General features: G+C 31.6%; 1 protein-coding gene across 2 annotated transcripts in view; it reads left to right on the top strand.

Moving 5' to 3' along the window:
- Window positions 1–13,211, top strand: part of plxna3 (plexin A3) — a 355,788-nt gene that overhangs the window by 130,489 nt on the left and 212,088 nt on the right. The window contains exon 5 of one of the 2 annotated variants that reach the window (XM_087263713.1): window positions 2,383–2,525. Coding sequence is in view for 1 of the 2 variants with exons in the window: in NM_001098489.1 (NP_001091959.1) it covers window positions 2,425–2,525 (101 nt within the window). In the remaining variant the exon portion in view is untranslated. 2 annotated transcript variants of the gene reach the window in all.

The raw sequence follows: 13,211 nt of genomic DNA, 5'->3' as shown, positions 1-13,211 counted from the left end.
GATTGTCAAAAAAAAAAAAAAAAAAAGAAATTTAAAACATTGGGTCTTATTTAAGTTTTGGTCTAATTTTGAGGTTATTTAAGGTGGTGTACCACAAGGCTCAGTACTCTGCAGAGGTGTGTAGTAACGAGTTACATTACATTTACTTGTGTAACATTATTTTGTAACGTGTACTTTTTGAGTAGATTTTAAAATTTGTGCTTTTACGCTTTCTCAAGTAAATTATTAGAGAAAAATACTTTTTTTTTCACTACATTTGTTCCTTTGTTACTGTCAAATGTTAATAAAAAATATCCTATGTTTATCATATGTTTTGTTTGTGGTCTCAAGTTCAGTCTGTTTTCACATCAAGAGGTCAACAAGAATAGTTTGATAATGCTATGCAAGCTGTACATTAAACTGACATCGCAACATGTACATGAATTCCAGCTCCAACCTAAAGAAAAGTAGTGGTAAGTGTCAACATGATCCCAATTTGAACCTTATTAATGGTAATTATGCAGGCCCATAGCCAGGGGGAGTTGGGGGGTTCGAAAAAAAAAAAAAAACACCCCTTCATGACAGGTCTAGAATTGATCCCATACATGAGCTCATTTGTCTTGACTGCTATGTCATCCTAAACAGTGAAAATAATCCATTGAAAAAGTCTTTAAGACCAAGCAAAATGCTATAATAAAATTTATTTGAAAACTAATTTTGCTATTTTTGTTATTCATGAATTTTCTATCAAATTAAATGTACTTTTTTTTTTTTTTTTACAAGAGAAGCTAGAAAATTGGTGAAGCTCTTGTATTATTATTATTATTATGTTTAAAATTTGTATTATTCAAATAGTCATTTCAGCCAAATTTCAGGCTAAGGCTACAATAGGCTACAGTTTTTATTTTAAAACTTTAACAGATTCTTTTTTTTCCTAATAATTTATGATGTAATAAATTTTGTATTTAAAAAAATATTTATTCATTTTTCTTTATTCTTAATCTTTAGGAAATATTTTGGTTCATTAAATGTGTCATTATGATGACGAACTAACAGGCAAATCCAGCTAAAAATAGTGCTTAAAATGTCACTAAAATACAGTATTTAACTCTCATACATTGTAAATGGGGTGAATAACTGCAAAAAGGTCTAAATTTTGAGAAAAAGAACCACCCCTTATACTAGGTTGACTACAGGCCTGCTATGGGATAACCAAGTAGCTGTTTAATAGAACAGCTGATTATCCCAGTACATATTAGTCATTCACGCTGTTAATCATTAAAAATATAACATTTAAACCTTTTTTTTTGTATTAAATCAGAAAATGGTGATTTTTCAACATATTTCTAAACATAATGGTTTTAATAACTCATTTCTAATAACTGATTTCATTTATGCTTGCCTTGATGTTAGCACATAATATTAGACTTGATATTTTTCACTAGCATTCAAGATACAGCTTAAAGTGACATTTAACTAGGTTATTTAGGTTAAGGTTAGAGTAATCAGCAAAGTCATTAAGGATGGTTTGACAATCAAAAAATACTGTTTAAGGGTATATAATATATATAATATTATAATATATTATATATTATAATATTGACCTTAAAATGGGTTTAAAACTATTAAAAACTCTGTGGATCTTTGCACAAACCTAAATAAACACTAAGCACTAAATACAAAGAAAGAAATCATCAGGCATAACTTTTTTTAAATAACTATACAATGGAAAAAAAGGTCTGTATGTGTAGCTGCTAGATGTTAGTCATATAATGTTTCTATGTTCCTTACTAATGCCAGCTGTGGAAAACATTATCGATAAAATGCTTATGATAAACTGCTGTTTGTTTAAAGGCCATCCTCCAGGAAGTGCCAGCACACACACACATACGTATTATGTCCATCTCAACATGCAACGTGTTCCTCCTAATGTGTCCATCGAAGTTGTTCACAATACTTATCTATCCACAGAATTTGTAATGTTGTCAAAGGTGTAAAAATTTAGCTGCGCTTTGTGCTTCTGCCTTTGGATGTCTCTGGGACAAAAGCAGCTGCATGAACGCTAAAGCTTTAAATAAAAGTGAAACCATCAACAAAAGCCTGATCCCTTCCATGTTTACAAATACAAGCACAGCCGTTTATAGGTCATTTCTGGTTAATGATGTCAGGATTTACCGGTATTCTGGAATGGATGTGTAAACGGTCTTTTCCAAAAAAAATTCCAGCACGTTCTTGCCAGTGTGAACAGAGCTTTTCTGAATTTACCAGGATGTTTACCGGTATCACTTGTGAGAAAGGGGCTAAAGTCACCTGTTTGAAAACCATCTGGTAGTTAACATTTTCTTTCCAAAATAATCTATTTGTAAGTTTCCTCCTGTATCAGTATCGGTGATGTGTGTGCAGATGTGATGTTGATGTCAGCTGGATGTTTGTGCTGTGCTTCAGGTGAGTCGTCTGCCGGTGGAGAGCTGTTCTCAGTACAGCAGCTGTAAGACGTGTCTGGGCTCTGGAGATCCTCACTGCGGCTGGTGTGTCCTGCATAACAAGTGAGTCAATGTCATGCCTTTTACAATCACTACAACTGCTGCTCTGTGCACTGCTATACTGCCTGTGCGCTAGTTCAAGAAGGTTAAACAGCATTGCAAGACATTTACATTTGAAACTGTATGCGTGCAATATGGATTGATCTGAGAAGCTGTTTTCTGTTCTGTGCTTATGCATTTTTTGTTAATAGAAAAGTTTGTGATTGACATGGTTTTAGCCAGTTGCTTTTCTTAGTTTTGTGCCTAGACTAGTGGACTTTGAGGTGGTGCTGACTGGTCGATTGGTTGGGATTGACATCATCATCTGGTGGAGATGATTTGATTGAACAGTAATCTTTGTAGTGCAGGATGAGTCATCAGTTTTTTTGTTTTATTTTCCGAGAAGAGAGAGAATGAATTCATTAAATGCATAGACTACATTTTAAAAGTTTTGCTCACAACCGCTGCATTTATTTCATCAAAAATGTTGTAAAAACAATAAAATTGTTGTCTAGCGTTTTAATGTATTTTAATAATATATCTTTAATAAAAAAAATAAAAAAAATTTAATTATTGATGCATGTGTATAACATAAAGAAACCTATAACTGACCAAAAGCTTTATTTATTGTGAAGGTTGTTGTTGTTGTTTGTTTAAAATAACAATGAAAGATACTGTGTTTGAACAAATAAATGCAGACACAAAGCTGCATTTATTTGATCAAAAATGCAGCAAAATCGTGACATATTAATTGAAATAATACATAAATATACATATACAAATATATATACATATACAAATATAGTTTACTGTTTTAATACATTTTAAAACATTTATTTCTGTGATACAATACATAATTTTCAGCAGTCTTTATTCAGTATCACATGATCTTTCAGAAAGGATTTATTTTTGTATAAATCTTGACAAATTCACATTATATTTGTGAAAAATGTATAACATAAATATAGAATATGTACAGTTGAAGTCGGAATTATTAGCCCCCTTTTTATTTATTTATTTATTTTTTATATTTCCCAAATGATGTTTAACAGAGCAAGGAAATTTTCACAGTATGTCTGTTAATATTTTTTCTTCTGGAGGAAGTCTTATTTGTTTTATTTCTGCTAGAATAAAAGCAGTTTTAAATTTTTAAAAACCAATGTTAGGACAAAATTATTAGCCCCTTTAAGCTAATTTTTTTTTTCTTATTGTCTACAGCAGTGGTTCTCAAAGGGGGGGGTCGGGACCCCCCGAGGGGTCGCGGGGCAATGAAGGGGGGTCGCCTGGTAATTTCCAAAAATCTATTTATTTTTATTAAACCATTAGAATTAACATATTTTATCCATAACTATACTTAAAATAAAAATAGTCGTTTATAGTTACTATATACTATATAGTTAATATAGTAGCTTATAGTTACTAGTTCTATTGGATTGCGACCCCTGGGGTAATTACATTATACTTACCTAACTTACCTAATTACCCTAACCTGCCTAGTTTACCTTATTAACCTAGTTAAGCCTTTAAATGTCACTTTAAGCTATATAGAAGTGTCTTAAAAAATAGCAAGTAAAATATTATTTACTGTCATCAAATATGTTTCTAAAATTATTATGCTTAGAAATGTGCTGAAACGATCTTCCTTCCATGAACAGAAATTTGGGGAAAAAATAAACAGGGGGGCTAATAATTCTGACTTCAACTGTATGTGACCAAAAGCTTCAATTATTGTCAAGTTTTTAAATTTATTTGTTTAAAATAATACTTAGTTTGATCAAATAAATGCAGTGTCACAGAAAACTTGGCATAATATATCAACTTAAAATGACTGTTTACTGTTTTAATGTATTTTAACATCTAATTTATTTCTGATCCAGCTGCTTCTATTCAGTCTTCAGTTTCTCATGATCTTTCAGAAATGATTTATTTTTGTGTAATTCTTGATGAAGTCGCGTTATGTTTGTTAAAAAAATTAATCAGTAAAAGTAAAGTAAATATGTGACCAAAGTATTGGGCAGTTTTTAAAATTCTTTGTTTAAATAATTATGCTAAAAATTCTTAGTTTGATCAAATGAAGACTGTACCGAGGCTGCATTTATTTGATCAAAAACGCAGTAAAAACGAGAGGGGTCTGGATGCAGACCTGGTGCTGTGCAATCTGAGCTGCATCCAATGCTTTTTAATAAGCTCACCTAACCCCTCCCCTAACCCTACCCGTCACAGTGACATCACTCACTCCATCGAGTGCATTGTGTCTGACATTACATCGCTGAGTAATGCAACCTCAGCTTGCATCATAAAGGCTGCATCCAGACACTATTGGTAAAAACAGTGAAATTGTGACATTTTATTATAATTTAAAATAATTATTACAATTATCAAATTATTACAACTTAAAATGATTGTTTACTGTTTTAATATATTTTAACATTTAATTTATTTCTGTGATACAGTGCAGAATCTTCAGCAGCTTTAATTCAGTCTTAAGTGCCACATGATCTTTCAGAAATGATTTATTGTTGTGTATTTCTTAATAAAATCACGTCATGTTTGTTTAAAAGTAAAACATAAATACATACACTGTAAAACCCAGCAGTCAACTTTATCAAATGAAATGACTGTAGTCAACTCCAAATTGACTGAAAGTTAATTCTACTCATTTGAAAGGAGTTTTGGTCTCAGTGTTGAAGGTAATAAGTTAATTAAATACCTCATTACTTCAACTTAATTTAAGAAAGTTCACAGTACTCATTCTCCTTATTCTTCGCCGATGAGTGGGCGCAGCCATTTCAATCTTTTTGGCTCGAGACTTCCGGTCTCATTCACTTCCATTCATTTTTAGACATTAAAAACTGCTCGTTTTGCTGTTTGATGTTGCCAACTGATATTTTCTTATTACATTATTCTACTTGGTCTGTATAGTCATGCAAACATTTGTTTGTAGAGCAAGTAGTTTGACCGTTTATTATTCCTAACCATTTCTCCCATAGGCGACTGAATTGGAAGTTCTAAAACAATCGTGAAAACAGGTGCACTTCCGCATTTTAGAATAAGGTCAATAGAATTGGTTTTTGGTTTTACAGCAGTCTGTTGGTTTGAGTTCTCCATATCTCAGGTTTTCCTGTGCTCAAATTGCTTCATTTACTCAAATGGATTAAGTTCACAGTACTCATTAGCTAATCGGTTTCCTTAAATGGTTTGAGTTGCCTTAACTTTTTATGTTTTACAGTGCGTTTATGACCAATAGTGTCAATTATTCTGAAGTTTTTGAGTTTGTTTGTTTAAAATAATAATGATATATATGTGTATGTATATGTATATGTGTTTGTAAAACAAAATGTATATTATTTTGACATTTTCAAGAGTATACAAATTACAGCACATGCATTGAAAAAAAATATTTATGTGATATTATAAATGTTTACATAAATTGCATTCTTACTTATTTCTTACATTCTTAATATTATAGAAAATAATATAAATTTTTAAATATTATACATTACTATTATATTGAAGTAGTAATTTAAATTCTAAAAAGACAGAATTATTTTTACGGATTTGTTTATCTTTCTTTTTTAATTTAAAAATGGAATTACACCACCAAAAATGTTGTCAGTCATTCTGCTTCCGCTGCAGGCAGACGTCTCTGTATTTTGTTGCTCTCCTCTTGGGATTCACATATGAACTCTTTAAGTCACCTCAGGGAGTTGTGGCGTTCAGCCAGCCAATCAGAGCTCTGCATCGCTGGTGGCTGCCATTTCAACTACCTCATGCAGCACTTGGCAGGTGACAGGCCTCCCCACATGTTCACTAGTCTTTTTTTTTTTCCCCTCCCTTCTTTCCGCTCCCGTCATTTCTGCCTCTTACCTCCGGTTGATCCCCAGGCAGCAGCTGGTCATGGGGGCTGTTTCTGCCGTCAGGAAGTGTCTGGCTATTGCTGGCTCTCCGCCACCCTGCGCTGCCTATCCGCTGTCATCAGGGCTTTTCTGCTGAACTCCTGTCTCGGAGTGAGCTGTTTTCAGTCGGAGCATGTGTGATTGCTGAACACACGCTTTAATTTATGGAGTGTTTGCTGGAGAGATGGGAAAGGTTTTGACATAAGTATGTGTGCGAGGACCAGTTGAGATCATTAGGCCTCGGGATACAGATTATTGAAACGGAAGAAATTAAAAACATTAGGTCTCATTTACTTAACATTTGTTTGCACACATTTGTGTATGAAATTATTTAAATTATTTAATAAATAGTAACAACAACAAAAACAACAACAATAATAATAATATAAACAATAAATAAATAATCACATTATAAATAACAACAACAACAATAATAATAATAATAATAATAATAATAATTATTATTATTATTATTATTATTATTATTATTATTATTATTACAATAATAATATTATTATTGTTGTCATTATAAATGTTATTTTTTGCGCACATTTTTATAATGAATAAAACAAATAAATAAATGAATAATTATTATTATTATAATTATTATTAATATTATTGTTGATATTATTAGTGTTGTTGTTTTTTATTGTTATTTTTCACACATTTGTGTGTGAAATAAGTAAAATCCACAAATAAATCTTGTTCACTAAACATTTGTATGCACAAATTTGAGTCAAATGAGTGAAATGTATTAATAAATAAATAAATAAATAAATAAATAAATGAATGAATAAATGATTATTATTATTATTATTATTATTATTATTTAGTTTTTATTTATTAAATTTTTTTTACTAATATTATTAAGATATTCTTGCCGTTACTGGTATTTTTCACAGACATTTGTGCGTGAAAATATTGAAAGTAATTAATAAATAAACAAATAAAAAATGAATTATTGTTTATTATTAATTTTGCTGTCGTTATTATTGTTACTTTTCACACACATTTGTGCATAAAATAGTGAACATTAATTAATAAATAAACAAATAAATGAAATTATTATTATTATTGTCATTATTATTGTTATTTTTTTAGACAAATTTGGTCATGAAAAATGTGAAATTAACTAATAAACAAATAAATAAAGAATTATTGGTATTATTTAATATGGTTGTCATTTTTATTGTTGTTTTTCAGACACATTTGTGCTTGAAAATAATGAAATAAAAACAAATAAATAAATGAATTATTATTAATATTATTATTATTATTAATATTGTTGTCTTTATTATTGTTATTTTTCACACATTTGTTTAATTAAAAAACTAATTAAAAATAAACATAAATAAAGGCATTGTGTATTAATTATCATTATTTATTATTGTTATTATTATTATTATTTACTTGATTACTTTGAAGTAGATTCAGTTAAAGCAGCAATACAAAAGACCGGGGTCTTTATTGAGTCTTTATTCAGTTGAGTTTTGATTCAGTTCGTTTACTATATGAATGATACAGAATCAATCAACTTTGAAACAAAATATAAATAGTAAAGACAGCTCTAAATAGGTAATTTTGTCATTGTTCAGTTTGAATCAGTTTGATAATGAATCAGTTAGGGAACAGGGATTATATGAAATTAAAAATACACTTTTTTACATGATGTAGATTCAATTGAAGCAGCAATACAGAAGAGTGGTGTCATTATTGACCTTAATTCACTTCAGTCTTGATTCAGTTCAGTTTGCTCACAGTATGAATGGTACATAATCTATCTAATAAGCAGCTCTAAATCGTTAATGTCATTATTTAGCTAGAATCAATTTGATAAGGAATCAGTAATGTAACAGTGATTAAAATATATATCAAATAAAAAAATTAACTTAATTACTTGAAGTAGATTTAAAAAAAAACAGTCATAGAGAAGTCGTGTGGTGTCACTATTGAGCTTAATTGAGTTCACTCTTGATTTAGTTCTGTTCGTTTACAGTGTGAATGGTACAGAATCTATCTACTAAGCAGCTCTAAAAGGGTAAGATTGACATTATTCAGCTTGAATATGTTTGAAAAGGAATCAGTTATGTAACAGTGATTCAATAAAATATAAAATAAAAACTATTCACTTAATTACATGAAGTAGATTCAGTTAAAGCAGTCATTTATCACTGTGATGCCATTATTGAGCTTAATTCAATTCAGCCTTGATTCAGTTCAGTTCGTTTACAGTGTGAATGGTACAGAATCAATCTACTCATCAGCTCTAAATGTTGTAGTATTGCTTTAATATTGTCATTATTCAGCTTGAATCAGTTTGATAGTTTGATCAGTTACATAACTAAATAATAAAAAATTCACTTAATTACATGAAGCGATACAGAAGACTGTGATGGCATTATTGAGCTTAACTGAGTTCAATCTTTATTTAATTCAGTTCATTTTCAGTGTGAATGGTACAAAATCCATAAAATGTATATATAAATATATAAAAGCAGCTCTGGAAAGGTAGTATTGCCATTATTCAGCTTGAATCAGATGTGTTCAGCTGTCAAATGAGATCAATGCTGAATTTTAAATGTCTTTTAAGCCACAACTAAGAAGTGAATCCAAGCTCCAAATTGCAATTGAATTTCCAAGCTTTTAACAGCTGCATATGGACTCAAAAGTTCTTCGAGGTGATAAAGCAGCTTTGTTCTGCCTTCCTGTATCTCATTGTTGAGTTTCACACATAAAAACCTCTTTCCATCCGATCTATTTTCCACCGTCGCCATACCTTCGCCGAGATAGAGATCTTTAATTAAGATGTAAATCTGGGATTGATGGAATAATTAGCTCAAGCATTTACCCGCACCCCATTGGAAAATGACATTTGTTTGCATATTAATGGCATATCCCCAGACTTTACATGACCTTGTGACAGCCGCTGCAAAGTGCAATTAGCAGCAGATCAAGCAAAGCAACGGATTTAATGGTCGACGTGTTCGTCGCGCACATATTTGCCTACTAAATGCCAAAAAACCACAACCTTTGACCTCAAATGCTTCAGCATCTGCCTGTGGATGATCTTTATTTGTGAATCCGTGATAGATGTGTGTGAATGAAAAAATATATACAGTTGAAGTCAGAATTATTAAGCCTACTGTATATTTTCCCCCCAATTTCTGTTTAACGGAAATATTTTTTAAATATATTTCTAAACATAATAGTTTTAATAACTAATTTCTTACAGTGATTGGAAGTAGCATAGTACAAATAGATTTTTCTGGTATCAGTACTTTACTCCACTTTATTTTTCTGACAACTTTTTACTTCTTACATTTTTAAACAAATACCTGTACTTTCCTACTCCTAACATTTTTAAATCAAGTTTGTTACTTTTGTTTTTATGTGTTTGGTGCTACGATCTATATTATTTTGTTGTCATTGCGCAATTTAAGCGCTTTTTTAAATTCAATCAATATATTTCTCATCATGGCTTTTTTGACCTCTGAACACGCACTGTAAATAGGCTTGTTTATTAAGCTTACCATAGAATGGCGAACTTGGATGAGACAGAGGGAATCAGCAATGTAAAAATACCTAGTAATAAGATGCATTTTGGTGGATCGGATCACAGGTAAACAAGAGACTCATTCCTGTTCAAATCTGCCATTTAAATAGTATAAAAAAGTATTTTGCCCTCTTCCAAACATGGTGAACTGTAGGCCTACTTCTCTGATCTTTTAATCTAATACTGCAAATAAAAATAATAAAAAAACGTCAACAATCTTGTTTTTTTTTTTTTTTTTGTCAACGTTAGTAAGCAATTAAATACTTTATGAATATGTTATGCATTGAGATTAGGTGTGCGACGATAACCGGTTTTATGGTATACCGCGGTTCTAAAAAGTCAAGGTTTTCAAAAATTTTCTGTTATACCGTTCCTAAGGTATTTGTAAGTTTTTATTATTTTTACGTGTTTTTACGACTATTTTATTGAGTTTTTTAGGGCAACATTAGAATATTGACCCCTCCACATTACAAGCCACTAGTCAGTCCATGACTCAGGAAATATCTGAAAAACAAATCTCTTATAAACCAACATCCAACATGCTGTAGTGCTGAACAGTGCAGTGGCTTTACTTTATATCCAAAGAAAAGATGCCTTTTCAAGCTGAAAATAAATCTGTTTTTGAAACTAATGAAGACAGCAGACGTCAATAACTTATTTGAATTAATTAGGTCGACATGTTGCTGTTTCAAAATATTTTAAATATTAAAAGAATATATATCATGTTTAATGGAGTTGTTTTTTTTATCCAGACTTTTTAAAAGAACTTATTTTAGAGCAGTAGTCACAATACCGTGATATCACGAAACCGTGATATTTTTACCCAAGATTATCGTACCGTCAGAATCTTATACCGGCCCATGGCTAAATTATATGTATGTCCTTTATTTCCAACGAGTTCATATTTCCTAGTACAGAATTTATACTGTTTTAAAGTATCAATATGTATATTATATACACTGTAGTCTTCATTTAAATGTTAGATAAATATTTTAGAACATGAAAAGTATTTTCATTGGGTTATTTATGAATAAAATTATAATGCAAAGAATCAGAAATTTAAAACGTGAAAAAAATTAAAAATGATGCAAAAATGTATTAACAACTTTATCCATTAAATAAAATACACACAATACTCTGAAAAAAAGTAAAACTCAAAATAATAATAATAATAAGTTTTCAATGAAATCATATGATCTGCAAGAATGTTGCTGTTTCAGAAAATGAAGCATCTTTACCATGATGCAAAAATTATTTGTAGTCAAATTCATAGTTTTTTTTTATTATTATTTTATCAAAAGAGTTGAATTTGAGACATTTATTAATTCTAAAAATATAGGCAACCTACAAAATGACATTTTAGAGTACATGAGGCAGTATGATAGCTGTTGTTTTTAACAGCCATAGGTCATTTTTATAGTTAAGGGGCAACATTTTGAGCAATGTTGTAGGACAATTCTGTTTGGCTGATTTGTTTGAAAAAACTGAAATGTAAGTTATTTTGTATAGACGTATACATGATGTGCAGTCTAGTTACCGCAGTGAAACTAAAACAAGTATTAATAAATACTTTTTTACATGAGTACATACTTCAAGCTGTACTTTACTTACACTTGAGCAAGAAAGTGTAGTCAGTACTTCAACTTTTACCAGAGTTTTTTAAACATGAGTATCTGTAGTTCTACTTGAGTATAGGATGTGTGTACGTTTGACATCCTTAATTTCTTTTATATTTGCCATGATGACGGTGCATAATATTTTGCTATATCTTATTAAGATACTTGTATTAAGCTTTAAGTGCCATTTAAAACAATAGAGTCTGGGCTGCAGATTTGCACTTGCATCTTCAGGCTTGCACGCTCAGATTTGCAAGCTCAGGCAACCACGCTTCCTCTGCAAGTGAAGTCATTTACAATTGCCACCTGTGTTCGCTTGCATGAAAGTCCTTCGGTAATTTAACTTAACGGTGTAACTGAGGCGGAAAAATCTTCGAGGTAACGGATTTCATTAAGATCGTTTCAACAAACTTCTTATCTGTCACCCTTACTCAAGTAGCTTTTTTTCTAAGCATTTCACTATAGTTTCTGGCAACATACGGCGACGGGCGCCACAGTTGCTATAGTTACGTAAACCGATCGTAACGAACCACGAATGCTTCCTTACAACAGCTCTGCAGTAATGTTACACATCATCCGTGCCGCTTTCTTTCCGTTAAGTGAGTCGAGATGTTCCCTTATCGAGTCGATCTCAACATTATGTTGGGAGGATCTATAAAACTGGGCTGGCATCATGTAAAGACTATTGAAGCTGCGCAGCAACTGTGATTTCATATGGATGCACTCCTGCGCAGACGTGATAACTTATCAAGAATAGTTATAAAGAAAAGTTTCTCAAGTCGTTCAAGAATCATTGCTGTAAGTCCATATGTGTATCTGTTAGTTGTAATTCTACAATGTACAATTCCTTGAAATGTTTAAAATAAAAACTAAAATTCTAATTTGCCTGGTGTTTTTTTTTTATTCATAACTGTGGAAGAATACCTTGTGTGTATATTTAGACTGATATTTAGTTGATATAAATAATAAGCTTTGCTGTTATGAATGTTAGTAGTAGCCTGCTTTGGTAAATTTACATCAAAGCATAAAATTATATGACGAATATACTAACTGCTTTTCGGGGGTTTGGCGGGGGGGGAAGGTCTGTCATGTTGTACAATGTAAGTAGGCTACTTAGAATTATTCAACAACATCGTCACTGTCAACGCAAACGAACTGGAAACTTACTTTTGGTTTATTTCTGTTGCTTTCGAGTGGCGTTATGGGTGCAGGTGTCGATTGTAAATGACATCACTTGGGTGCCTGAGCGTGCAAGCCCGAGAGTGTAAGCCTGAATATTAGGGATGTAACGGTATTGTAAATACCGTCATACCGCAATATTAATTTTTTCCGATATTACCGTAGTCGCATGACTCGGTAAAACTATAGGTCTGCTGAGAAAATTTGCTCAGGCGAATGAAGCGAACGGGAGGTACCGGAAACTACAATTCCCATCAGCCCAGGCTTGGCCATAATCCCTTGCGGTCTGTTGTCGCTACAGATCCAGTAATGCGGAAATGGAGTGTGCTGCTAGAAGCGGGGATGAAAAAGAGCTGGGTGTTGTCGCTGCGCGCGTACTGAATAGTGGTGTTGTCGCGCGAGTTCTTATCAGCTGTGTTGTCGCGCGCGTACTGAATAGCGGTGTTGTCGCGCGAGTTCTTATCAG

Source organism: Danio rerio, chromosome 8 (assembly GCF_052040795.2).
Source record: "Danio rerio strain M-AB ecotype USA chromosome 8, GRCz13ab, whole genome shotgun sequence".
In the NCBI taxonomy this organism is placed as follows: domain Eukaryota; kingdom Metazoa; phylum Chordata; class Actinopteri; order Cypriniformes; family Danionidae; genus Danio; species Danio rerio.
The sequence above is the reverse complement of the archived record's forward strand: the minus strand, read 5'-3'. Positions and strand labels throughout refer to the sequence as shown.